At 63.1% G+C, this 23,820-nt stretch overlaps 1 protein-coding gene across 1 annotated transcript; it reads right to left on the bottom strand.

Moving 5' to 3' along the window:
- Positions 1–524: 524 nt before the first annotated feature.
- Positions 525–23,122, bottom strand: MMP15 (matrix metallopeptidase 15). Its single transcript, XM_075940462.1, has 10 exons — positions 22,786–23,122; positions 11,956–12,104; positions 11,395–11,517; positions 10,126–10,433; positions 8,962–9,123; positions 7,814–8,055; positions 7,375–7,513; positions 6,578–6,728; positions 5,416–5,531; positions 525–4,525 (listed from the first exon to the last, which is right to left on the bottom strand). Exons 1-10 carry the CDS (start codon positions 22,990–22,992, stop codon positions 4,065–4,067), a joined length of 2,058 nt encoding a protein of 685 aa, XP_075796577.1. The 5' UTR covers positions 22,993–23,122; the 3' UTR covers positions 525–4,064.
- Between the last annotated feature and the right edge of the window lie 698 nt (positions 23,123–23,820).

Genomic DNA, 23,820 nt, shown 5'->3' with positions numbered 1-23,820 from the left:
AGTGGTGAGCAGCACCCCTGGCGTGGCAGGATCGGATGGTGCTTTCTACATGAGCTGCAGGGCTCAGCATGGTCCCCACATGGATCCAGTCAGCTGAGGGGCCAGGAAAACCACGTGGGAGCCCAGAGCTCGTCAAGGGGGCAAGGGCCCCGTCCCAGCAGTGCTGAGGATCACGGACTGGACGGGACCTCACTGGGTCTCCTTGTCCAGGGTCCTGCACGGATCCAGCTTACAGGCCAGACTTCAGCATGCAGCCAGGGCATGCCCTGCATCACAGCACGGGGCCTGTTGGTGATGGAGGGCACAGCGCCTTGCAGGGCTTGCTCAGCACCTCACTGGATTGGGCTCTGCAGCTCCAAGGCAGGGCGGACTGTGGCTAGCTCCATGTGCCCGCAAAGGGGAAATGGGAGAGCACCCAGGAGCCTGCTGGGAGGGGGTGGCGGGTACTCAGCATGGCGCAAGCGAGCGGGACTGCAGGTCCCTGCCGCCTCCTGCCTAGGGGCAGCGGGGGCCGCACACGAAGGCTGGTTTGGTAGGGTTTATTGTGTAGCAGTTAAACATGACCAGCATGGACATTTAAAAAAACAACACCACCCACAACCCAACAAACACACACGCACACACGAGAGAGACAGACACTACGGGGACAGGGCATGGCGTCTCCATGCCTACGGGACATGGCCTCTCACACCACAGGCCTGGCGCGGGGCCGAGGTGATTTAGGGTTGACTTCCAAGCCAGTCCCCTTCCCTTGGGCTGACGGAGGCATGGATGGGAGATGAGGGGGTCAGAGGCAGCTGGCCTGGGGAAACGGGAGGTCACCACCTCGTATTGGTGCCCCTCAAGCTCACATTTAATGGGGTCTGAGGCCCAGACGCTGGCAGCGAGGTACCTAAATTCCTCTGCCTCAGGGCCCGACTGCCCAGAGCTACCCGCTGGCCTGCCTTGCCCGCGCTGGGTGAGCTGGCTGGGCCACTGAGGCACAGGGGCCCGAGTCTCCTGGCATGGGGCGCACCCTGGCACAGTGAAAGGACCCCCGAGGCACACGTGCAGGGGGTGGGGGCCGTTCCAGCAGAGCCAAGCCGCCCGGGGGAAGGCGCAGAGCGAAGGGGGCGCGGGGCCAGCCCTGACGCTCTCTCCAGCACACACCTGGGTGCTCACACACAGAACAACGTTCCAGGCGTGGAGGCCAGCGGTTCCGCGAGGGCTGGCCCCGCGCCGGCGTGCAGCTGGCCGCAAGGCGGGGGAGGCTTTGGCGGAGGCCCGCTGGGCAGGCTCCAACTGGAAACGGCTTTTTCCAAACAAAAGGTGACCACATGGGGGCTGGCGGGGAAGGGGGAGCCTGAGCTTTCCCAAGGAGGGGGGAGGTGGACGGGAAGGGAGCAACGCCTGCTACGCTCTGGGGACCGCAGGCCAGGGCCTGAGACCCGCCTGGCCGCTCTGGATCCTCACAGGGCCTAGCCTGCCCATCAGGCAGGGCAGCCTGAGGAGCCCCCCCCCCCCATTTCCTCCTGTCTCTGCGCGGGCGGGGGGGGAAGTAAGTGAAATGAAACAGCTCAGCACTGCCCCCCCCAGATGCCTCGAGGCAGGGCAGCAAGATCAGTGCTAGCCCCGTCAAGCTGCCCTGCCCGCGAGGCACCAGCGGGAACGGCTCCCTTAGCCCCCGCTGGTAAGACCTCGCCCGGCCCTGGCTAGCCACTGTGGTGGGAGGGGGCAGGCTGCCAGGGACCTCGCGGTGCCACCTCACGGCAGCGCCAGGCCAGGCGAGGACACCCATAGGGGCGATGCTGGCTTACACCAGTGACTTTTGATGGCCTCTCTGTTTCTCTTTCAGCCCAAGCTGCTGTTTGGGCCCTGGGGAGGTGGGGTGCAGGGCACCCCCATGCTCCGTGCCCTGGCACAGCTGCCATGGAAACAGACTAGCCCAGGCCCTGGTTTAATGGCTGGCCGTTGGCCATCATAACAAGCCCCCTGTGGAAAAAGGCAGATTTTGCCAGGCCGGTTCTGGCCCCCGGAGACAGTAAATCCCAGCTGGCGCCCATGGGGGACGCTGGGGTCATCTCCCCGGGTCAGGGCCAGCCAGTGGGTCTGGTGCACGAATGAAGCAGGGAGGAGGATCTGCTGTAGGGACGCTGCCCTCTGGGCCAGAAAGGCCTCAGCTCCCCTGCAACGGCTGCTCTGCCCAAGCACAGTGCCTGTCCCTGGGTGCCCGAAAGCTTTTATCGGGCAGGGCCTCTGCGCTGCACGCCCTTCCCCCCCACGACGGCGCGCTCAGCCGCGAGCACCCGTGTGCGGCTCTGGGGCCTGATGCCTTCCCAGCCCCATTTCCCACAGCCCCCGGGGGACTCTGTCTGTTTGGGAAGTGAGGGGCGGGGGAGGAAACAGCTGAAAAGCAGCTACAGGACTTCCAGCGTCAGAGCGTCTTCCCAATGGACGGAGGCCCCCCAGGGAACCAACCAGCAACAGGCTGGGGCCGGGAGAAAGCTCCTGGCCGGCCTTCCCAGGGCAGGTCTGAGAGGCCTTTGCTATCTTTAGGGTCCTTCTCCCCCTCGGTTCCCAGCTCCAAGCAGTTCAACAGGAAATAAAGGCAGTGAGGTCACCTCCACTGCATCTGCCTGGGCCAGAGAGCTCAGCTCAGCGTGCCTGGCCGGCCAGCCATGCCGGGGTAAGCAGCTGCAGCCTCAGCCGCCAGAGCCCCGCATGGGCTGGCGCAGGTGGAGCCAACTTCTCTTGCACCTGCAGCTCTGCCAAAACCAGGCAGCCCAGTCCCGTCCGTCAGCCCCCCTGGACAATCTTGGCCCGTCCACGTTAAACTCCTGCCAGATGGGGGTGGGGGGGGGCTGAGCTCATCAAACTCATGTCACCTGTGAGCTGAGCCAGGATTGGAAAGCGGATCTCCAGCTGACACCTGCACCCCCAGCACCCTCCCCCTCGTTGTACCTGGGCCCCGAAACACCCGGAAAGCCTGGATGCACAGCCCAACAATCATAGACTCCTACGGCCGGAAGAGACCTCACGCCACCACATCCAACCCCCTGCCCCGAGCTCCAAGCAGGACCAAGCCCAACTCAATCAGCCCAGCTGGGCTTGGTCAAGCCGGGACTTAAAAACCTGACGGCCCTGGGGAGCAGCTCCGGGAAGAGCCCTGGGCCCTGCCGCCAGCTGCTGCTCGAGGGGAAAAGCTGCTGCTGGAAGTCAGCACTGAGGGGACAGGGAGTGAGAAGTGGGGACAGGGGGACGGCGTCCCATAACGGCAGGGCAGTGTGGCTGGCCGGGAGGGCCAGGGCTGCAAAGACCATGGACTGGAGGAGCCAGGGAGGGGAACGCTTCTGGACAAAGGCGTGAGAGCCACAGAAGGCCTCTGGGCCACGGAGCAGGGATTCTGCTGTGGCGACTGTGCCCGGGAAGAGGCGGCACTGGGGGACTGGTCAGGCACGAGCAACCCAGAGCAGGGATCCCCTCCCTCTTTTCCAGGGACCCCACCCGGACCCAGGCACGACCCATGGCCGGGTGCCCAAGAGAAGCAGCCGCGTTGAGGAAGCATTTCGAGTCCTGTCTCTGCAGCTGGGCGTGGAGCTGAGAACGCAGCACCGGGAAGCCTTCAGGGAGCCCAGCGGTGGCTGAGGGGGGAAGCTACCCAGCTGCCCCCTCCACCGTGGGGCTCCACGCTCAGGGCTCTGTGACATGGAGATGGGAGCCCACGGCAAACGCCCCATCCCAGCCCTGCAGCGGGGAGGCTGCAAGGCACCGCTGCGGCCTCCTGCACACAGCGGAAGCACTGGGAGCTAACCAGAGTGGGGGGGTCTCCCCGCTCTCCCTCAGCAGAGAGGGGGCCAGAGGAGCCCTGGCTCCAGGCACGGGGTGGGGGGCGGCTGCAGGCACGGAGGAGTCGGGGGCGGGGCATCTCCTACAAGCAGACCCGGCCGGGCGCAGTCGACCACATGTGCAAAAATCTCGGTGTAAGGCGACCGGGAAAGGCTCCGGGGGCTTCGTCTTCTCAAGCTTCTTTGTTAGCACCATGGTGGGGGGTGGGGAGTCGGGGGGCGGGCCGGGAGGGTCCAGGCTCAGACCCACTCCTGCAAGGAGCGTTTGCAGTAGAGCAGCATCCGAGGGGCCCCCTTCCGGTGCATCTGGATGATGGCGGAGATGAGGCCCAGCACGCAAAGCAGCAGCACCAGGGGCACCAGCACCATGACGATGCTCATGGTCCGCGTGTACTTGTCGATCTGCACCACGACGTCCACGTCGCTGCCCCGGGTGGGGCCTGCGTAATCCTCCTCGTCCTCCGCTTCCTCCTCGTCCTCCCCTTCACCCCTCCCCCGGTCAGCGCCCGTCCCCCCGCCCTCCGGGTTGAAGGGAGGCCTGTCCAGGTCGGGCCAGCGGTGCCCGGGGTCGGGCTCCGGTGCCAGGGCCTCCTGGCAGCCCATGAAGTCCCGCAGGATGGACTTGGGGTAGCCCGGCTCCGTCTTCAGCTGCTCATTGTCAAACTTCCAGTACTTGGTGCCTTTGTAGAAATAGGTGTAAGCTGGAAGGGAGCCAGGGAGAGGAGATTAGCACCACCTGCTCCAAACCACTCCCCCATAGTCCCCAGTCTGCTCTCCCGCCCCACCACGTCAGGGAGACCCTTGTCCGATATTCTGCCTCCTGCCATGCCCGATCGGCCCACTGCACTCTCTGCTCCAGTGTCCTCGCCTCTGGTGGAAGCCAATGACCGATGCTTCCGAGGAAGGAGAATAAAACTAATACACTGGCAAATGGTTTGTATGGGGGGGAGGAGGCGGAGGAGGGGTTTCCTTCCTGACCCCTGCAGGGATGGGCGGATGCCCTGAAGCATGAGAGTTGGTTTCACGCAGTGCATACGTAATTGATCGTTTAGTTATGCAGCACCCTCCTTTTGAAAACCCAGGCCCACGCGCTGAGCTGACTGCCCCGAGGAAAAACAACTCCCTTTGCTTAGCAGCGCAGCGCCCGGCTGAATGGAACCGACGAGGGGCATTCGGCTGAGCCAGGCCACGCCTCAGCGACCAGGAAACGGAGCAGAGGAAATTGGAACTTCCTGTAACTCTCCAAGGAGGGTGAGAAAGCGAGGCCCGTGCCCTCCGGAAGCTCGGGGGAGGAAGGCAGCCTCCACTCCTGCACCCGAGGCACCCGGCTCCGTGCCACGCTGCTGCTACAGTGACTTTTGCAGCCAGAATTGCACCCTCCCCGCTGCTGGGAGACACCCATAAGGCACGGTGGTTACTGTTACCCCTGGAGCCCCCAGGCCTGAACAGTGGGAGCAGCATCTTAGACTTGACTGGAGCTGAGCCCGGGTACAGTGGCGGCGAGTCTAACACAGGCGCCAATGGGCAGTGCTGGGTGACTTCCCGGCGGGGGTAGATGGTTCCTACAGAGGGGCTCTTGCATCTCACTCACAGGCATCCGAGCTCAGGAAGGCCCCCTTGGGCGTGGGAGGGATTCCCACCCACACGGTGATCAGTTTCGGGTAGCCCGGGTCCACGGCGTGGGTCTCCTCGTTAAAGCGCCAGTACCTGCACCAGAAGGGGCACCCCTGTGAGCGGGCGATACCCAGGTCCCCCCGCCCTCTCCCGTCAGAAAAGGGGCACCGAGGACGGAGCATGGCGAGGGCACCACCGCCCTTGGCTTCGACCCAGCAGGGGGTGCCCGCCTGCTTCCACGGCAGGAAGTGGGGAGGATCCCAGCACAGCCAGATGCGCAGGGACACCCACGAAACTGAGTGCACTGGGCAGATGTGGAAGGAGCAGCAGCACCCCCCAAGTTTCCCAGGAGGGGAAACTGAGGCATGGAGCCTGGCGGTGCCTTGCCAAAGTCAGTGGCAGAACCCAGGCGGCCTGCCTTCCTGGTCTGTGCTTCTGCCCCAATGCACCAAAAATCACTGGCTCCTGCCCGCAGAGAGCAGACAGCCCCCCCGGAGGTCTGAGCCCCACAGTGCTGCAGAGTAGGGGTGTGGAAGCGTGACGGGGGCCAGTGGCAGAGGGAGCCCTGAGGGGCCAACGCCTCCGGCTTTCACTCTGCCTTCCCATCAGACCAGGGCAGCCTTGCTCCAGCCAGGCACCGGGGCAGCGATACGGGAGGCAGCAAGAATTTATTTTCCCAGATCCCCATTAACGGGCTGGGGAGCAGAGGAGTACAATGCTGTTCTCTCCTCCCTGCACAGCCCCATCCGGCCTGTGTTCCACCTCAAACCTCCCCCTCTCCCATTTCCTGCTGCCCACCCCAGCTCCATCATCTCCCCTTCGTCACACGGCGCTGCCCGCCCAAGACCAACGCCAGGAGAAAGCCACAAGGCTGCAGTAACGTCTCTCAGGAGATGTGGCAGAAGGACTGGGGCTCAGGACGTTATATGTGGGGCTGGGCCCGAGCGCTGGGGACTCTACTGCAGGGAGCAGGATAATAAACGACGCTTGGCACAGACGGGGAAACTGAGGCACAGCACGTGGCCCAAGGATGCCCAGGGAGTCAGTGGCAGATCTGGGAATAGAAGCCAGGGGTCCCCACAGCCAGACTGCTGCTCTGACCCCCTGCCCACCAGCATGGCCCACAGGGGCCAACCCACCTGTCTCCGCGGAAGAAGAAGGTGTGCCCCGTGGGCTCCCACCAGATGGCCGTGTCGATCTTGTCATAGGGGATGCCCTGCCCGTAGCTGGTGAGGGGCTGCGGGTACCCGGGCTCCAGGTTTGCCTCGCGGAAGAGCCAGTATCGGTCCCCTGGGAAAGCAGAGAGGGCAGGAGGGCCACGAGCCACGTGGCTTGCGTGAGACAAGTCACCCTACCTTGCCCAGCATGCTGGAGCCCGCGGGCCCCCCGGCCTGGCACCCGGGCCCACACACTGCTCTGGCACGGAGACACCGGGTGGGCTCAGCTCAGCGCCTGCCTCCTAGCACCCGGCCCTCCCTCCCCGACACACGGCCCCCCAGCAGCAGCACCCCCTGCTGGCCAGCACCCCTCCCTTGCACGGCTACCTCACGGGGCTCCGCCTCGCCCAGCCCGGGGGGTGCTGTCCACAGGCCCTAAGCCCACCATTGGCTTAGCTTGGGGTAGCCCAGGGCTGGGATAGCGGAGTCAGGGGAGCGGGTCAGGATGAAGGGCACTGGTTGGGGTGAGGGGAGCCCAGTGCTGGGGCAGGGCTGTGGGTCAGGATGAGGGGCACAGCCCAGTGCTGGGGCAGCCGGAGCAAGGCTACGGGTCAGGACTGAGGGGCACTGGTTGGAGGAAGCCCAGGGCTGGGACAGCCAGGGCAGGGCTGTGGATCAGGACGAGGGGCACTGGCGGGGGAGGGGCCCAGCTTGGGGAGCAGCAATTTCTCCCCCCCCCCATCCCTCCCAGAAGCCCCCGCTCTTCCCTGGCCTCTCACCTTTGAAGAAGACGAACTTGCCGTCGTGCCTCTCGTAGGCGGCATCGATGTCCCCGGGGAGGCCCCTCCAGAAGTGCCCGATGGGCATGGGGTAGTTGTCCAGCACCCGGTTATGCCGGACCCTCCAGAACCATCGGCCCTGAAGACAACAGGCCGCCAGGCTGGGTGGGCAGCACAGTCCGGGGGCCCGGCTGCCCCCCGGTCCCAGAACCCCCGCGTTTGGTGGGAGTTAGCCCCTGCTGCCCGGGACCGCTCCCTGTGCCAGTGCGAACCAGGGCTCAGCCCCAGGCTGGGGCAGCCCGGGACACAGCTCACTGCCCCCTGGGGTGCAGACCGGGGCAGCAGGCCAGGCCCAGGGCTCCCCGGCGTCCCTGGGAACGGAGAAGGGACCGGAGGAAGGACGAGGGAAACGAGAGGATGGGGAGACGGTGCCGGGTACCTTAAACACAAACATCTCCCCGCGCAGCACAGCCACAGTGTCGAAGTCCCCATCGCAGATGTTGGGCCCGTATTGGTCGGGCCGCTCCGTGGTCCTGGGCCCGTCCGGGCTGCCTGGCTTCGGGGGCCGATCCGGTTTGCCGCGGGGAGGCGGCTTGGGGGGTCTGTGGTCCGGCTTCCCCGGGCCACGGGGAGTCACCGTTGGGAGGGGTCGGGTGGGCTGGGGCTGCCCATCGGAGGCACCTGGGAAAGAGGAGGGGGCAGTGAGGAATCCCTCCCCAGGGGCCCAACCACGCTAGCCATGTGTGGCTATTTGGCCAGTCGAGTATGGGTAGCTGGCTCCCAAAATCATGGACATTTTCAGAACCAGGTGGCTAGTTGGTTAGTGGCCACCGCTTCAGAACTGGTTGCACCCCCTGGGTCTAAACCAACCCAGCTGCGCAGGGGCATATAGGCCGTGCGGGTGCAAATCTGCAGGCCTCTGGGCCCCACCACCCTGGGCCCCCATTTCTGTGTGCTGCACAGAGTCAGCGGGGACGAGATCTCGGCCCTCACAGCTCCAAGAGACAGGCCCTTGTCGCTCCCGGGGAATCACTGACTGCAGTACAGGGCCTATGACACAGCCTGAGCAGGGTACTCCCTAGGCAGGCCCAGGGTGGTGCCAAATTGCGTTGCGACAGGGGACAGATGTTCCACAAGCTACAGCTGTGCGCCTGGGAACACCCTGACTGGGGAGAGAACGGGCCAACTCCTTACTGCCTGCCGCAAATGGCGCAGAGCGTTTCGCTGTCGCTCTGGTGGCTCCGAATGCCTGGCCAGGTTCCCAAACCACAGCCCACGGGCAAGGACCGGCCACGCTGGGCCAGCAGCCCCCAGCCCTGTGCTCCACCCCCAGCGTGATGCTCACTAGGGTGCGGCAGGGTCTGGACCACAGTGGGCTGCCACTTCCAGCCGGGACTGGTGCCGGGAGGCTGCTCTAGATGGAAGAGCAGGGGCCTGTCTGAGGAAGGGGCCAAGGGGCACCTCCTGCCCCGCCCTCTCTGGCCTGGAGAGAAGCCAGGGGGCCCGGCAGCCACTCGGGCTAGCTGCGGCCGCGAGGGGCTAATGCTGTGTGCAGGGGCAGGGGCTCTGGCGCGGCCCCTCACTCACCGTACAGCTGCTGGATCCCCTTGAGGTCGTCTTCAGGCAGCTGGAAGTCCTCCGTGTCCATCCACTGGTAGAAGGGCGCCATGATGGCGCTGGGGTTGCTGGAGTGCTCCAGGCCCAGCGAGTGGCCCAGCTCGTGCACGGCCACCAGGAAGAGATTGTTGCCTGGGTGGGCGGGAGGGAGGGGCGGTTGGACGCAGGTGCCCACGGGGTTCACGGTCCATCGCCCTCACCTCCCTGTGCCAAGGCAGGGGGGCGCTGTCCCAGGCTCTAGGGCGGGCAGTCCCTTTCCCATGGCTCTCCCCGACCATGAGCCAGAGGGGGTTGTGCTTGGGGACAAGGCGCCACGGCGAACAGCATGCCCCACGCCTCGGCAACCCCTCCCACCCTCACCACCGGGGCAAGAGACAGCTGCCTCCGCCACCCGGGCCAGCCAGGGCCCCACCGGCGTAACACTCAACTCTGGAGTCCTCGCTGCTACCGCCGGGGCTGCAGTGATCCCCCAAGGGGGTGCCCCCGCAGAAGGCAGGCCAGGAAACGAGCCAGCCCATAGCTTATGGTTGAGCTAGAGCAGGGCTTTTAACGACCCTCCCTCTGAAAAACTCTCCCCGTGTGCCAGCCAGGCTGTGTCTAGCGGCAGCTTCCTGCCAGGCCCTTTCTGGCTAGAGGAGAGAGACAGCCGCACTGGAAATCTCTTCCCGGGGGAGGCTCTTGTACCCATAGTGATCACTTAACCATCTCGTCTCTTTTCCGAACCCTTTCCAAGCTGCCAGCCCGCACGCGCAGCAGAGCAGCGGCAGCATCTCCGTCCCCCCATCCACGTGGCGCCTTTACCGAACGTGACCCCGCGGACCGGGCCCTGGTGGCTTGACAGACACAGCCTGGGCGTGGAAGCAGCAGGGGGCACAAAGCCACACAGGCCCTTCCTACGAGGGGTGGAGCTGGGAGGCCGGGGTGACTGGCTCGCCAGTGAACGCAGGGATGCTAACCGGCCTGCGTCGCTGTCGCCGGGAGGAGTTCTCTAGCCAGCTTAGGATCCGAGAGGGCCTGGGAAAAGGAACCCAGGGGCCCGGCCACCTCAGCCGCACGCCTGTTTCTCTTTCCCCGACTCACGGATTCGGCCCGGGATGCGCCCGCCCCACGCGCCCCGGCGCCAGCCTGCCCCACCTGACACGTCCGTGTTCTCCAGCGTCCAGGGCTCGTCCGAGTCGAAGTGCGCGTCCCCGCCCATCCCGGGGCCGGGGAAATACGCGTGGGCCAGGAAGCCCCCCACGCCGTCAAAGGGGGAGCTGTCGCCGTGGAAACCGGAAGCGAAGAGCACCATGATGTCGGCCTCCTTCCTCCGCTTGTGCCGGATGTCATCGTAGGGGAGCTCCTGGAAGGCCAGGGGCGTGGCCTGCTCCCACACCCGGAAGGCCCGGCGAATGGCCTCCGACGAGTGGTACCGCCCCAGCTTGTCCATGTAGTTCTGGATGCTAGAGGCACGAAACCGCGTGTTCGAGGGGGGTGGGGGAAGGAGCGTGCAATCGCTGGTGGGGCACAAGGGGCGGGGGCAGAAGAGGGACTGGCCGGGCCATGAGTTATAACCGGTTTCAAGCTCTTCTCCGGCTCCAACGCAGGGGGAACCGGCTCCCGCTGATGTCAATGGCAAACGGGCCGCTGGCTTCAGCGGGGAAGGAGCAAGCTCCCCACGTCCCCGAACGGCCGCAGAGCCGGGAGCAAGCTCAGGGGCAGCCACGTGGCGTGGGGTGGGACCCAGAGCCGGGCCAGCGGGATACCCCAAGCTCTGTGATACCCTGGGGGCTCATGTCTTTGAGTTCTGCTTGTCCCGAGGCAGAAGGCCTGAGATCGCCGTTATCGCCTCCTTTCGTGCCTGGGGCTCCCTCTCCCAGCACTGCCCCGTGCTCTATAACCCCTTCCCGGGCTGGGGGCAGAGGCAGGAGGGAGCAAGGGAAGCCACAGAGCCCCGGCCCCGGAAGGGAAGCCGTCGTCAGGAGGCCATTTGCCAGGGAACAGCAGCGCTTGGGCAGGCAGCCGTGGCAGCGGCTTGGGGGGCTTGATTTGCAGCCAGGCCCGGACAATGGGCCCTCTGCTGTACGTGCCTCGGCTGAAGTATTGCCCGGGGATTGCAGACTGATTCGTGGTTGCTGGACCCCACCCCTCGGCAGAGCAGATTCGGGGCCCTCCCCCCGCCGCCCCACCTGGGGGGTACGCCCCGGGCAGCACCCCGCGGTGGAGCAGATTCAGGGCCCTCCCCCCGCCGTCCCACCTGGGGGGTACGCCCCGGGCAGCACCCCACGGCGGAGCAGGAGCAGCCCCACTGCCGTCCGTGGGATGAGGGGCCCCCGAGACGGGTGCGAGTGAGAACCGGGCCCCGCAGGCCCGGCCAGGCGAGGGGGGCCAGGCCGTGCTCCCCACGACACGGCTCGCCCGTACCTGAAAGTCAGGTGAGACTGGCTCCAGCGCCGCCCGGTGAGCGCGTACCGCTTCCGCCGCAGGTTGGCTTTGAGCTGGACTCCAAACTGATCCGGGACCCCGCAGCGGGGCCGCTTCATCCACCTGGGGGAGCCAAGCACAGCGGCCACCAGCTGAGGACAGAGCCTGGGACTGGAGCCAGGATGCAGAGACCGGGGGGCTGGGGCAGGAGGAGCCCAGCCCCCAGACGCTGCAAAGGAGATTGAGGGGGCACCCACTGGTTGCCCACGTCCCCCCATTGGGGGGGGTGTCTGGCCGTGGGGAGGGTCCGGTGGCAGTTGTGGGTGGGGAGATGAAGGGGAGGTCTGGCAGATGCGGGGCGTGGAGAGCTGGGGTCCTCTGGGGCTGCCGGGGGAGGAGGTCAGCACCCTGGGAAAGGGGCCCTGGGCCACTGCCTTGGGCTGGCCCTCCCACCCCCACCTCTGGGACTGCACAGCCAGTGCCTCCTGTGGGCGCCCCAGGCCCAGGCAGGAGGGGAGGGGAGGGGCGGGGGGCTAACGCCGGCCCCTTCCCCGGGCTTACAGCTTGGTCTCCTCATCCAGGACGCCCGTCACCGTGATCCCGTAGAACCTCTGCATCTGGGAGAGCGCGGCGGCGAGGGTCTGAGCCGAGCGCATGGTGGACATCTGCCGGCTGGACTGCGGGAGGTAGCCATAGAGCCGGAGCCAAGCCTGCAGGGAAGGCACGGGGGTCATAGGCGGAGCCTTCCCCATCCTGGGGAGGAAACGGCGAACCCCCCACTTCTAGCTCAGGCCTCGCTGTGGCTACCAACCTGGTCTGGAGCCAGCCCGTTACCCCGGACGGGAAAGTCTCCACGGCCCCATTTCCCATCCGGCCCACAGGAAACAGCTCCCTGGGACAGTCCCCCTCCATCTGCCCCACCACCAAAGCAGCAGATCCGCTTTGCCTCGCATGCGCCCCAAGCTCCAAAGGGTCCGGTTGAGCTGCTAGTCCCATGCTGGGAACTGTTCCCCCTAACCCTCCCCCCACAGCCCCAAGGGAGGAACAAGGGGCAGGGGCCCTTTGGCAGGTACTAGGGTCACGCAAATCAGGAACTCCAGAGGCCTGGCCCCCTGCCTGCTGTGGGGGCGGTTTCATTCCAGGCCCAGGTGGCTCTCGGGAGCCGTTCCTCCTGCCCTTTGCTTTTATACCTGCTACCCGCCCCCTCCCTTTGGCACACCCGGCTCTGCCAGGCTGCGGGCCAGCACGGCTCCCCCCCACCAGCCGGGATCACAAGCCCGTGCTCGGGCCTCCCTGCTGGGTGGGAACAACTGGCAACCAGCGTGTTTGTCAGAGGGAGGGGTGGAAAACCGGGCTCCGGGCCAGTCACGTGGCCGGCGAGATGCCAGGAAGCACCAGCCTGTGGGCATCAGTTTGGCGGCAGCAGGCTGGCCGGGGATATCGCCTGGGAGTGGCACACCCAACGGGGGGGGGGGGGAGCTGGTTGGGAGGTTACATTCATGGATCTGTGCCACGCCACCCACACCAGGCCGCTGCCTTGAGTCCTGACCCGGATCCCCAGCAGCACGGTTGTTTCCTCACTTCTCACTGGGCTCTCGCCACGCCCAAGAAGCCATCTATAGACCAGAGAGCCATCTATAGACCAGAGAGCCATCTATAGACCAGAGAGCCCTGCAGAGCTCTGGGAGCTCCCTACACGGGCAGCTTCAAAGGGGGCTGCGTGCTGAAGAGGCAGATTAACGCCTCGGTGAGTGGCAGAGAGAAAACGCAGAGCAAATGGCAGGCTGGGAAAAGCCGGCGTTTGATCTGATGAGGTGCGCCTGACGGTTCACAGGGGGGAGGCAGCGCTGGGCACTAGCCTGGGAGATTAGAGAACTGGGATCTATTCCTAGCCCTGCTGGGGAGGCGCAGCAAAGGAAAACCTGCCCACGCCGGCCCGTTCAGGCTCGCAGGACTTGGCTGCAGGGCTGTTTCTTCGCTCTGACTTACAGGCTTGGCTTCGAGTCCAGGTTCTTGGACCCCGTGAGGCGGGAGAGGAGCCCCACAAGCCCAAGTCAGTTGGCCCGGAGCAGCTGCAGGGTTTTTGTTGTTGCACAGACGTACCCTGGGCATGTCTCTGGCCAGCAGGTCTGGAAATCTACCATGGAACTGAAAGTCGGGCCCCTTAAAAACCTCCTTTTCAGAAGTGCCGAACCTCCATCCCCAGCTAGGGATGCTCAGCGCCCATGCAAATTAGGCTGCCTACTATGCTGCCTCAGTTTCCCCAGCAGTAAAATAAGGACCCTGATACCTGGCATGGTAACATGCTTTGGGCTCTAGGGGTGGGAAGCAAATCAGAGCCCCAGCCCTGCGCTGAGGGGTTCACAGCCCAGGCTAGACCCCAGGGAAGAGGACAGAGGGAGGACCAGAGGGAGTTCGGGAGAGGGATCGTTTTTGCCCGGGATGCTTCCCATTAGCTCAATTTCTTGTAATATCTGTGGGGTGGTAACCGGTGCCAACACCACAGAGATGGGAGGGCGGGTTTAAAGGCAGCAGCGGGGAAGGAGGCAGCTGCTTTGCGTGAAACACCTGGCTCCTCTCCTGAAGCAAAAATCATTGGCCCGAATCCTTCCTAATTCTGTCATGGAGCTGCCGGGCCTTGACAAGAGGCAGCCAGGCGGTGGAGCACCCCCTGCCCCACCCACTGGGACGGCTGGAGAAGTGCTTGCTTCCTGCCCCCAACCTGTCCGGTGCCGGATCGCAGCCAGGCTCCCCCTTTCCTTCCATGGCTGCCGGGGACAGCCCCAGAGGGGCAGGGAGACTGGAGAAGCTGCAGCCGGGATCCGCATGGCGGGGCCACGAGTGGGAGACTGCCACGGAGCTAGCTGCCCGGGAACCGGCCCCCCGGGCCTGGCTCTTTCCACTCCGCTTCCCCGGCCATCCCCGAGCGAGGCGAGCAGCCCGCCCCGCATCCAGCTCGGCTTCCTTAACATCGCCTTGGCAGAGCCGAGGGGTCGAGCGCCACGTCCCCCACGCGAGGCCTGGCGGGATCGCAGCGCACCTCAGGATCGGGCCCACCCCACATCTCCATTAATCCCAGTTGCCTGGCAACCGCTCCAGATCAATAATGACCTCAGGGGCCTGCCACAGGAAGGACCCCCGAGTGCGTCGGGGCTGCGCTCGCACACGGGCAGGGTCAGGCCTCTTGCAAATCCCGGCTGGGAGCGAGGGCGGGGGAGAGGCTCTTGGAACCCATTAGGAGCAGGGATCATGTTTCTTCTTGCGCTCGTATGAGACAACGGCCTGCGGGGTTTCTTCCCTGCTACCGGCCCCCCTTCACGCAGGCGGCCAGACCCCTTAGAGCTCCCCCGCGCAGGGCCGTCGGATCCGCAGGCAGGAGGGGTCTATTGCCATTTGCCCCCCGAGGGCCCTGCCGCGAGGCGCCCCGGCCCACACGCTCAGCAAGACCCCGCTTCCCTGGCAACGGACGAGGGGGAGAGGAAAGGCCCAGGCACACAGGTCCCTTGGGGAACGTGGGGCAGGTGGAGAATTCAAGGCAACGTAGCGCTCAAGCCCCAAGGCCATCGCAAGGGAAAGTGTGCCCGGCCCCTGGTGGCAGGGTGCCACCCACGGGCTTGGGTCCAGGTTCTAGGACCCTGTGGGGTAGGAGGGCCCCAGAGCCCCACAAGCCCAAGTCAGTCGGCCTGGAGCAGTAGCAGGGTTTTGTTGTTGTTGCACAGACCGACCCTGGGGGAGGATCTGACAGGCTACCCCACAAGCTGGGACAGGCAGCGCTGAAAAACCCAGCCCCCGTTCAGCGAGGCTCTGGGTGCCACCCATGGGCCCCCTGCAGAGAGTTGGCCACTGGGCAGGGGCTGCGGTAGGGAGCTGCTAGCTGCAACGGGAAGGCCTGGGCCTAAGGATGGGGTCTGGGGAGGAGCTCTCTTGCCTCCTCGAAGCCTGGGTGCCAAGAGGTTCCTCCCACCCCGGCGGCCAGCAGGCTCCACGCCGTAGCTGGCCATGGCAACCCGGCCCGGCTGAGGGAAACGCTTCCTCTCACTGGCCAGGCTGTGTAGAAATCTCCTGGGCTCAGAGCCCCGTGGTGGGAAGGCCAATGGGTTTCTACCCATCACAGACCTTTGGGGGCAGAACCCAGATCACCCGCGTGGCCACGGACTCAGCCTGCAGGCCCACCCGCCTGGGATGAGTGCCCAGGGAGGACGAAGGCATGGGCCCCCAGAGGACAGCAGCCAGGCCAGAGAGCACGCGCGGAGGCCAGGACCGAGAGTAGCTTGCTCCCCTGCTAGCACTGCACTGTGAAACCGGCACTGCATGGCGCCTGTAACCGTCCCTCGCTGTGCTACACCCTGCCAGCCCCTCAGGAGTACGCTCTGCACAGGACCCTTGCTGCAAATGGCAGCCAGTGACGGTCCCAGCTAGAAAGCTGCCAGCAGCAGGTCGGGTTTAACGCCGACGTGCGTGCACCCTCGGGGCTGGGGTATTTCCTCACACAGCTGCAGTGTCGTCCCCCCCCGCACTCGCTACCTCCCTGAGCTGAAGAAAGCTCACGCCAGCCTGCTAAAAAGTGACCTGGACTCTGCCCTGGCTCCAGCACCAACGGGCCGCTGAGAAATCTACCCGGCCAGGGGCAGCGCCCCGGCCACGCTGTGAGTCCCCCTTCTCGCTCAGGCCTGTCTTGCCGGTGCGCTTGACCCCGTCAGCTTACAGCAAGATCCGAAAGCTGTTTGAGGAGTCTGCTTGAAGAGCCTAGGAGAGCGCAGCCATCGGGCAGATCTGTATTGGGCCCTCACTGTGGGGGGGTGCACCCCACCGCTAAATCCTGCCCAGCGGCCCAGGATTCAATAGCACTGAGCTGAGGTCTGCAGAAGTTTCTCTCATATCCAATACTAGAGGGCACGGATGAATGACATATAAAACTGAATACGAGCACTTGCAGTAGCCCCTTGCTAGTTTATTTATCTGATATTATCCCCAAACTTAAAATGTTAATGTTTTTGCACTGATATGAGGGGGATGGCGAGGGGCCTGCTACCAGGGGTGGGGGCAGCTAGGAGGTCCAAGCACTTCGGCTGGCTGTTTCTGCTAAAACAATCTCTAATGAAATCGATCAAACGGTGATATTTTGATGGCCACCATTAGGCTTCAGGGTTAACAGCCCCGCTCGAAACATTCCAACGTCTCCGAGCTATTGGTGCCGGCTATCGCCAGACCCAGGCAGACCACACACCGCATTGGTGTGTCTGCCATCTGCATGTTTAAAGTTTCCCCTGTGATTGTGAGGACTAGAAGCAGAACCTTCAGTACTAACACATCCCGAACCTGGAGCACAATCCTGCAGCAGGCAGCGGATTCCACGGCAAAGGACCACTGAAGACGGGGCCTTGGGTTGTACACAGAGGGCATTTGATTGTCAGCTGCCACTAGGGGTTGGGATGGCTGTTTCCCACGGATTTGCATTGGAGGAGGGTGTCCAATCCTGCAGCTGGTACTTGTGTGCCCACGTGACTGGATGCTCACACCAGGACACTGTGCAAACGGACTGATGTAACTAAGACCACTTAACTGGGGGTCTGAATCTGAGGGGAGCAGCGCCCTACAAAGCCCCACTGACTCCAACAGGAGCTGCCTGCCTCCTATCCAAAGACTCGCTACTAATACCTAGCTGTTGGAGCAAAGTGCTGGCAACAGCACGCTGTCACAGTGCCTGTGCAGGGCACACCTGCATTGCCATCTCAAAGCACTAGCGGAGTTTAGTCCCATTTGCAGGAAGGAAAGGTACAGAAAGGGGAAGGAGCTTCTGCAAGATCCCACAATGAATCAGCGGCAGGTTTCCTGTCACCACTCCTGCTGCTGTGACCACTAGGTAACCCTGCCTTCCACACACCTGGGAAAGGGAAGAGCAGCTTTTGTAGATATACAAACATTTAAAAACTCAACGTGGATGAGGTTTTGTGCCAGATGGGTTGTGGACAGTAAAGTAAAACCCACCCAGGTCCTCCCCTGGGGCACACTGAATACCAAGTGGAGAAAATCAGACTTTATGGTTTTTGTCCTACACGGGGGCTGCATCTAGACTGCCATGATTTTGCGCAAGAGAACATGGAAAAGTTTTTCCATTAAACGTATTTGTGCAAGAGAGCATCTATACCGGCATGTGCTTTTGCGCAAAAGCATCCGTGCCAGTGTAGACGCTCTCTTGCGCAAGAAATTAACGTTGCTGCCTACACTGGCCTCTTGCGCAAGAATACTTGCGCAAGAGGGATTATCCCTGAGCGGGAGTGTCAGAGTATTTGCGCAAGAACCACTGATTTTGTACATTACAAAGTCCGTGTTCTTGCGCAAATACTCACGGCCAGTGTAGACAGGTGGCAAGATTTTGCACACGAGCGGCTGCTTTTGCGCAAAATCATGCCAGTCAAGACGCAGCCGGGGTGTTTTCACCACCACGTCAGTGTAGAAGCAGTAATTTCCTATGCATGGGAACAGCATGCCCCCTGTACTGTAGCGGATGACAATCCAGTGCAGGGACTCAGATTTAATACTGTTAAACCAGTGTTTAGCTGCCAGTTGTGCTACACATACTCATGACAGGAGGTGTATGCCCTGAAGCGCTTGCACACTGTTATGGACAGGACAGACAGGGAGAGGGAGACTCGGAGAAGTGATTTGCCGAAGGTGACACAGCAAGTCAGTGGCAATGCTGGGACTAGAGCAGTGACTCCACCAGTGGTACGAGTATCCTTAAGGATTCTGGAGAGAGGGGGAAGAGGGAGGTGGGTATGTCAACACAATTGAAATTTGGAGAAAACTGGATTTGTTTTACGTTTTACAGTGCTTTCTTATTTTTGTACTTTTTACACCCCAAAATTCCATCGCCCACCCCACTGTGATTAAGTTGTTTAAACAATGTGTAGCAATAGTAGAAAAAAGTGTGTGTGTGCGCGTGTGTGTGTGTGTGTGTGTGAAGACTGTTGGTACTGGGAGTGTTCCTCTTTTTTTTTTTTTTTTTTTTAAAAGGGGTACTTTATTAAAAAAAGGTTGAGAAACACCGGCTTAGAGCACGCATTGCGTGACTCCCACCTCGCCGGCCATCTTTGCCTTTCAGCGATCGGACGCAACTGAGCCATGCTCATTTCATAGCCCAAGCCCTACCACAAAACTCCCATTGTAACGCAGCTCAGTGACACCCACGCTGTAATGCCCAGCATTTTACAGCGGGCAAGGGCCGTTGAGTGCAAACACTTGCTGGAGCCGTAACCCTTTCCAGGCACCAGGCCCGATGCTCAGGCAGCTAGTTATTACTTGTTTGGTCTTGATCCATGCCTGCAGCTCCATAGTTCAGCTACAAGGCAGTGTTCCCTGTAAACGGTGCGCTTGTGCCGCCACTCAGGAGAAAGGCAAATGCCACCTAGCTGATTAGCAGTGTGCCCACAGACAGGCTTTTTGTTTCTATTGGTGGTGCACATTCACACCTCTCCCGTGCAAATAATTTATTCCACACATGGATGGACAAAATTAGAGAGAACATTGATCAACATTGTTCTAGGAGCAGTACAAACACAGGTCAAAACAATCCCTGGTCTTCAGAGGAAGAATGGGAGGTTGCACTGAAACCATCTGATAAAAAAACCACTGCTCACTGTGTCCTGCTATTGCTACCGCATCCTAGTTTCTAGTGAACTCCCACTACAATGCCGCTCGTTTTCAATCCAGGCCTGGAGTGAGCATTGTACAGTCTGCTGCCCCCTACTGGACACCTGGCCTCCTGCACGCTGTGAGCTGCCTTTTGGCTGGACGTGGCTGTTAGCTGCTTGCTTTTTGTTTTCTCTGTAATTCATTATTTAAGATTTGTAGAGGGCGGAAACAGCAAAGCACCTTTCATTTGTTTGACATGAATTTGGCCACTGGGGCACAGGAGAATGAGTCACAATTGCACAGCAAATATGTGCACCGTGTCACGATGCTTGTGCTTGCACAGGACCACGTGCAATCACTAATTGTGCGTGCTAATCGAACACACATTTTTATGCAGAAAACAAGGCTCTCGGGAAAGATCATAAGCTATCAACCAAAGACAGCCACACGTGCAGGGCCCGCTAATCCCACCCCATGTCTGCCACCCGTCAACCGTCACTGCATATACTAGAGGGGCCCTCCGTTCAGCCAAGGTGACGCTCTGAAGCATGCTCTCAAAGGTGGGTTGCTGCCTTGCCTGACAATTCCCAGAGAGCAGGAATTTTGTGCCAGAGCCATTGTGGGTGGCAGCTGGGTGCTACGGAACGCTGCTGCTGCTGCTGACCCTGCAGCTGAGAAGGGCTCACTATGCTCTCCCCCCTCGCCACGCTTCCCGCAGCAGCGGAGCTGGGTTAACCCCTTCACAGGGCCAGACTGACCGCTGGGATCTGGCCAGTGACAGGAATTAAGTGAGCCCCACTGGAACCTCCAGAGTTCACGGCGAGTTCACCCAAAGGATGGGCAGAGATTTGGTAGATTCCTGGCACGGGTTAGGGCTGGAGTCTATCCAGACTCCTAAGCACTAGTCCCCGGGTAAGGGCAGGTTCGGGCTCTGTGCATTTCCAGAGTGGGCTGTGCTCCCAGGCAGGGCTAAGTGACAGGAACCGGCTGGGCGGAGGGGGAAATCCAGCTCTGTAATCCGAGCCCGGTAGGAATTCCCTGCCCTACCCAGCCCAGCTCATGACAGTCAGGTCAGGACTTGGCAGCTGCTGGGCACACCGGTCCAGGAGTCTCAGAGTAGGGTCCCAGCCAGAGCAGAGGGAAAGACGCATCCAGATTAGACTGGAGACAGGCACAGCTTGTGAGCGGTGATCTCCCTGCACCAGCCTGGCGTACGCTCCCCGCACACGGCTCAAGGGCAGCAGCCAGCCAGACACTCGTCCCCAGGGAAACGGCTCTATGCACCCATGTGATCCTCACGCAGGGCCCGTCTCTCCTTCCCCAGGCTCTTCAGTTGCTGCTTTCCCCAGCCTGGCCAAACTCCGAGGCGCGTGCACTGGTGTTCTGCCCAGATTGAAGGATGGGAGCGTCATGCCAGACGGACTCCCGCTCGGTGCGGCCACAGAGCCAGCGCAAGCGTCCCCTGCCATGCCCAAGCCCAGTTATTCCCCGCCCACAGCGTGAACCGGGACAGGACAGCTCCATTTGCAGGCCCAGCCGATCCTTTGCCTCTCCCATGTAACCACCACCAAGGGGCCAATGTGCTCGGGGCACCTAGTCATTAGCTCCTGGCCGGGAAGAATGGTACGGGCACCATGTCACACAACCGCTGGTCGGCTGCTAACGGGCAGGTCGCTAACCCGCCTGCAGCTGGAGCGTTCGAGAGGCCTGCCAGGTGAACGACGCTGGCGGCTGTTCCTCACCCCAAAATGAGTCCCCCACCCTCCTCACAAGAAGGGTCGAAACATGATTTTTTAAAGTCTTATTTCCTTACTAAGCCCCTGCTCTCAGGGCTGTGGGGGAGGAGGAGGGTGTGTGTGTGTGTGTGTGGGGGGTGAAAATCAGAGCCACGCCGTGGATCAGCCTGGGCCCGAACTGCAAACACATCTCGCTCAGCTCTACTGCCTCACGCCACACATCTGCTTGTGAAAGACTCCTCCCCCCCACATCGACTTCCCTGCGGTAGAAGGCTCCCCTTGAACTCAGTGGCGAGACTGCCACACATTTGCCCCGTGCTCCTTGTTTGAGTCTCAGGGGCAAGAAGGGAAACACTTCAGGAGGCACCGGCCTCGCTCCCGGCTGCTGTGACTTTTCGGAGCCGGCGGGTAGAGAGCAGAGCCCCTTGGGCAGGGCGAACCTCTCCGGGGGTTGGGCAGGACAAGGGACTGCACCAGTATAAATCCAGAGGAACTCTTCCTGCCTGCCCCAATCCCCCCTTTGATTCTCCTATGCACAGGAGGACCGTGGGGAAAACAGGACACTGCCCTGAGCCGGGAGAGGCCGGTGCCTACAGTCATTCCCCGGGGCAGCTTTCGCCTCCCCTAAAGTTCAACCATCTCGGCTCCATCCAGCCCCTTCCTAGTTTAGTTGCGGTCTCATCACAGCTCCCCCAGCAGATTGGAGTCCTCGTCTACAGCAGCCCCTGCTACTCCAGTGCCCAACCAGGCCACCCCTCGCTGTCCCAGTCCCGGCCCTGCGGCACCTCAAGCCTCTGCCTGGCCCACGGTGAGAGACCATCATGATAGAAGCCAGCCAGCACAAAGGGAGGGACTACCAGACTGTGTCCTGGTTCCCTTTCAGACAGCCACCTCCCATCTCACCCAAACACCACCCTGCTCCATGGAACCGGAGCACGAGACTAAATCCAGCCAGGCGGGTCTGGTGCACGGCCACGTGCTTCTGTGGCCGACCACCTTCCCCGATTAGGCCACATGTCAGCACGTGGTACGGATCCCTTCCCAGAGCCCCGTCGGCACCTTCTCTGCTAACTGCCGGAAGGGGTCCCCCTGGTGAAACAGAGCTGCCACCCTCTTGCAAGATCAGCTGCATGAGAGCTCGAGGCTGAGACCAGGACATGCCCTCTCCCCTCCTGCAAGGCAGCAGCTTCTGCCTTTGTCTCTGCACCGGGAGCAGGTTGACTTTTCTTGTGCCACTTGGCTCACATCCCCCTCCCTGCGCACACACGCCCTTGCGCGAGTGATAGACAGGAGGCTGGGAAGAGACTGTTCACAGCAGCTCACAGCTGGTGCAAAGGTGAGGAGGCGAAACTGAGACAGGGGAGTGGCCACCAGCCAGAACCCTGCGAAAGTAGCATCTGCCTGGGAAGAGCGAATCCAGTGAAGATGGGATCCAAAGGTCTTGTTACAGCTACACACAGAACTATCGAGGGGATCGCCCAAGGGGGCAACAGGCTGGAGACGGGAAACGTTGACAGACAGACACTGGGGCAGCGCAGGGCGTTCATCCCCAAGGCCCAATCAAACCCCAGGACCCGGTTCTTTCCCTTTGTCTGTCCATAATCATTCAAAACTCCACTGGCTTTTCACGGATCTAACCCCCCAGCCCTGGCACAGCGCCTGCCCGCCACAGGTCTCGCGTTGACCGCACGCTGGGGCCAAGGAGACCGGCCGGTCGGGGCGCTGAAGCCGGGCTCGCCCACCCTCGCTGCTGCCCAGGGAGCTTGTGTAATGGGTGGGCAGAGCGGAAGCAACAGGCAGGGTCCCAGCACAAGTGCAGGCACATCAAGGCGAGCCCGGGAGAGGGGCGAGTGCCGGGCGCTGCGCCGGGCAGGGCAGGGCGCACACACGTCGGGGCTGCCCGCCCCACACCCGCAGTCCCTCCCCAGGAGAGCCAGCCCCCGGGCCACTCCGCCACGGGCAGGCGAGCGCCCCTTGCGCCCCCGGGGGGCTCCCCGCTGCCCTGCGCCCCGGGCCCTACCTCGGCGCGGACGTCTCCATCCCCCGCCGCCGCGCCGCGCCCCACGCTGGCCAGCAGCAGCAGCAGCAGGCTCCAGCCGGGCAGCCCGGCGCTCCGCAGCCCGGCCCGGCGGCCCATGGCGCTGCCCGTCGTCCCGCGCCCCCGGGGGCCAAGGTCGCCGCTGCCCGCCCGGCCGGGGGACGCCGCGGGAGGCTCGCCGGGCCCCATGGCGCGGGGCCGCCGCCTTTGTCTGCTGCTCACGCGCCCCGCGGCCGCTCCATGGGGCCGGGCCGGGCCTCGCCAGGCGCCCCGGCTGCAGCGCTCGCGGCCTCCGGCTCCGTGCGGGCGGCCCCGCCTGCCGGCCTGGGCGGGCTCTTAAAGCGGCAGCCCCGAGCGGGCGGGTTACCCCCGCCCCCGCCCCGCCGAGAGCCAGCGGCCCGCCCCCCCCCCGCACTCGGCCACACCCCGACACAGACCCCCCCGCACTCAGCCACACCCCGACACACAGACCCCCCCCGCACTCAGCCACACCCCGACACAGACACCCCCCCCCGCACTCGGCCACACCCCGACACAGACACCCCCAAACTCGGGCACACCCCGACACAGACACCCCCCCCCACTCAGCCACACCCCGACACAGACACCCCCCCCCACTCAGCCACACCCCGACACACAACCCCCCCCTCCCGCACTCGGCCACACCCCGACACAGACACCCCCCCCCGCACTCAGCCACACCCCGACACAGACACCCCCCCCCCACTCGGCCACACCCCGACACAGACAGCCCCCCCCCGCACTCAGCCACACCCCGACACAGACACCCCCCAAACTCGGGTACACCCCGACACACAGACCCCCCCCCGCACTCAGCCACACCCCGACACAGACACCCCCCCCCCACTCGGCCACACCCCGACACAGACAGCCCCCCCCCGCACTCAGCCACACCCCGACACAGACACCCCCAAACTCGGGCACACCCCGACACACAACCCCCCCCTCCCGCACTCGGCCACACCCCGACACAGACACCCCCCCCCCCCGCACTCA

This window comes from Pelodiscus sinensis, chromosome 12, assembly GCF_049634645.1.
Source record: "Pelodiscus sinensis isolate JC-2024 chromosome 12, ASM4963464v1, whole genome shotgun sequence".
NCBI lineage: Eukaryota > Metazoa > Chordata > Testudines > Trionychidae > Pelodiscus > Pelodiscus sinensis.
Note: the sequence above shows the minus strand (reverse complement) of the source record. Positions and strands in the feature narration are given on the sequence as shown.